This window comes from Lathyrus oleraceus, chromosome 6, assembly GCF_024323335.1.
Source record: "Lathyrus oleraceus cultivar Zhongwan6 chromosome 6, CAAS_Psat_ZW6_1.0, whole genome shotgun sequence".
Taxonomy (NCBI): Eukaryota; Viridiplantae; Streptophyta; class Magnoliopsida; order Fabales; family Fabaceae; genus Lathyrus; species Lathyrus oleraceus.
In genome coordinates, this window is record NC_066584.1 from 427,109,653 (window position 1) to 427,112,125 (window position 2,473).

The 2,473-nt window shown below is 38.9% G+C and overlaps 1 protein-coding gene across 1 annotated transcript; it reads left to right on the top strand.

The window, feature by feature from the left end:
* Nucleotides 1-1,441: 1,441 nt before the first annotated feature.
* On the top strand, nucleotides 1,442-1,969 carry LOC127096063 (uncharacterized). Its single transcript, XM_051034684.1, has one exon. The coding sequence runs from the start codon at nucleotides 1,442-1,444 to the stop codon at nucleotides 1,967-1,969; it is 528 nt and encodes a 175-aa protein (XP_050890641.1).
* The last annotated feature ends 504 nt before the right edge of the window (nucleotides 1,970-2,473 follow it).

A 2,473-nucleotide genomic window follows, 5' to 3' on the forward strand; every position in this document is an offset into this window, starting at 1 on the left:
CTTTAGCCGCATCAGGAACCGGTGGAGACAATTAACCTTGGCACCGAGGAAGAGAAGAAATGGGTCAAAGTTAGAAATACACTTGGGGCAAGCATCAAGGAAAGATTGATCAAGTTTCTACAAAAATATGTGGATGTATTTTCATGGTCATACCAGGATATGAGAGGGTTAGATACTAATATAAGCTGCCACTTTAGCAAGATTGCCCACCAGTGAAGTAGAAGCTCCAAAGAGAGAGACCCGACATGGCTCTGAAGATTTGTGATGAGGTCAAACGTCAATTTGATGTTGGTTTCCTAGCAATGGCAAAGTACCCTCAATGGTGGCTAATTTTGTGCTAGTGACCAAGAAGTATGGAAAAGTTAGGATGTGTGTTAATTACAGGGATCTAAACAAATCTAGTCCGAAGGACGATTTCCCTCTGCCACATATTGACACTTTGGTTGGCAACACTGCTAAGTTCACAGTCTTCTCCTTCATGGGCGGATCTCGGGTTACAATCAGATCAAGATGGCTCTAAAAGACATGGAAAAGACCATATTCATCACCCCTTAGGGAACATTTTGCTACAAGGTAATGCCATTCGATATCAAAAACGTCGGGGCAACTTACCAAAGACAAATAGTCACTTTGTTCCATGATATGATGCACAAGGAAATTGAGGTTTATGTCGATGATATGACTGAAAAATCCCAAAGTGAAGAAGATCATATAAACCATTAGTAGAAGTTATTTGAGTGTCTCTAAAAATTCCGACTACGACTGAACCTTGCTAAATTCACCTTTTGGTGTTCGATCAGAAAAGTTCCTTGGTTTCATCATTAGTCAATGAAGAATTAAGGTAGATCCATACAAGGTCAAAGCAATACAAGAAATGTATGTTCCACGTACAGAGAGAGAAGTTAGAGGATTCCTTGTACGATTGAACTACAACTCCCGATTTATATCTCATATGATTGCTACGTGTGAGCCTAGTTTCAAGTTTATTCGAAAAGATCAAGCAATTGAATGGAACTCTGACTGTCAAAAAGCTTTCAAGAAAATCAGAGATTATTTGCAAGAGCCTCCGATACTAATTCCACCTATTCAGGGGAAGCCACTCTTTATGTATCTAATTGTGCTTGAAGAGTCAATGGGATTCATGCTAGGGAAACATGATGAACTCGTCTGGAAAGAACATGCCATTTACTATCTGAGCTAGAAGTTTACCGATTGTGAAACACGATATTGGCTCTTGGAGAAAACTTATTATGCTTTAGCATGGGTCGCTCGCTGTCTACGACAATACATGATTTGTCATACCACTTTGTTGATCTCAAAAATTGATTCAATAAAGTATATCTTCGAAAAGCCTGTTTTAACTGGAAGACTTGCTCGTTGGAAGATGTTATTGTTTGAGCATGACGTCTAGTACATATCCCAGAAAGCTACTAAAGGAAATATGTTTTCTAATTACCTTACTCACCAGCCTATTGAAGACGACAAGTCGTTGAAGTTTGACTTTCCTGACGAAGACATTAAGGTAGTAAAAGATTTTGAAATCCCAAGACCCGACGAAGGACCTAAACCAGGATCTCGATGGAAGCTCATGTTTAATGGTTCTTCCAATTACATGGAGAATGGTGTAGGAGTTATTATGTTGAATCTGAATGGTGGATATACTCCTTTCACATCAAGTTTGTGTTTTGATTGCACAAACAATATAGTAGAATATGAAGAGTACATCCTAGGCATAGAAGAAACAATTGACCTCGGAATCAAAATCCTTGAAGTATGTGGAGATTCAACTCTAGCGATCTACCAAGTCAAAGGCAAATGGGAAACTTGTGATACCAAATATGTCCTATATTGTGACTATGTCATGAAGTTGATAAAATACTTTGACGAAATCACTTTTTGTCATATCCCAAGGACTGAGAGTCAAGTAGCTGATGCTCTAGCTATGTTGGCTTCAATGTACCAAATTTGATTCCGCAATGAAGCATCCCTTATCCAGCTAGAGTGGAAAGTTGAGCTTGCCTACTGTCAGTTGGTGGAAGAAGAGGCCAATGGTAAACATTGGTTTCACGACATCAAATGTTATTTGCAAAATCAAGAATACCCAGCAGATGCAACAACCCTTGACAAGAAGACCTTGAGGAAGTTAGCATCCAAGTTCTTATTAAGCAATCATGTACTATACAAGAGGAATCATGACATGGTTTTTCGTAGATGCATGGATAGACACGAAGAGGACATGTTGATTAAAGAGATTTATGAGGGATCCTTTGGAACCCATTCTAACGGGCATTCCATGGCCAAGAAAATATTGAGGGCTGGTTATTATTGGTTAACCATTGAATCTGATTCCTTCATCTATGCTAGGAAGTGTCATAAATGTCAAATTTATGCTGACAAAGTGCATGTGTCACCATCACTATTGAATGTTTTGACTTCGCCTCGACCTTTTTCAATGTGAGGCATTGACTTGATT

Bases quoted from the DNA above. Each gene is read 5' to 3' on its own strand.
- LOC127096063 (XM_051034684.1), top strand. From the start codon at position 1,442: ATGTTTTCTAATTACCTTACTCACCAGCCTATTGAAGACGACAAGTCG.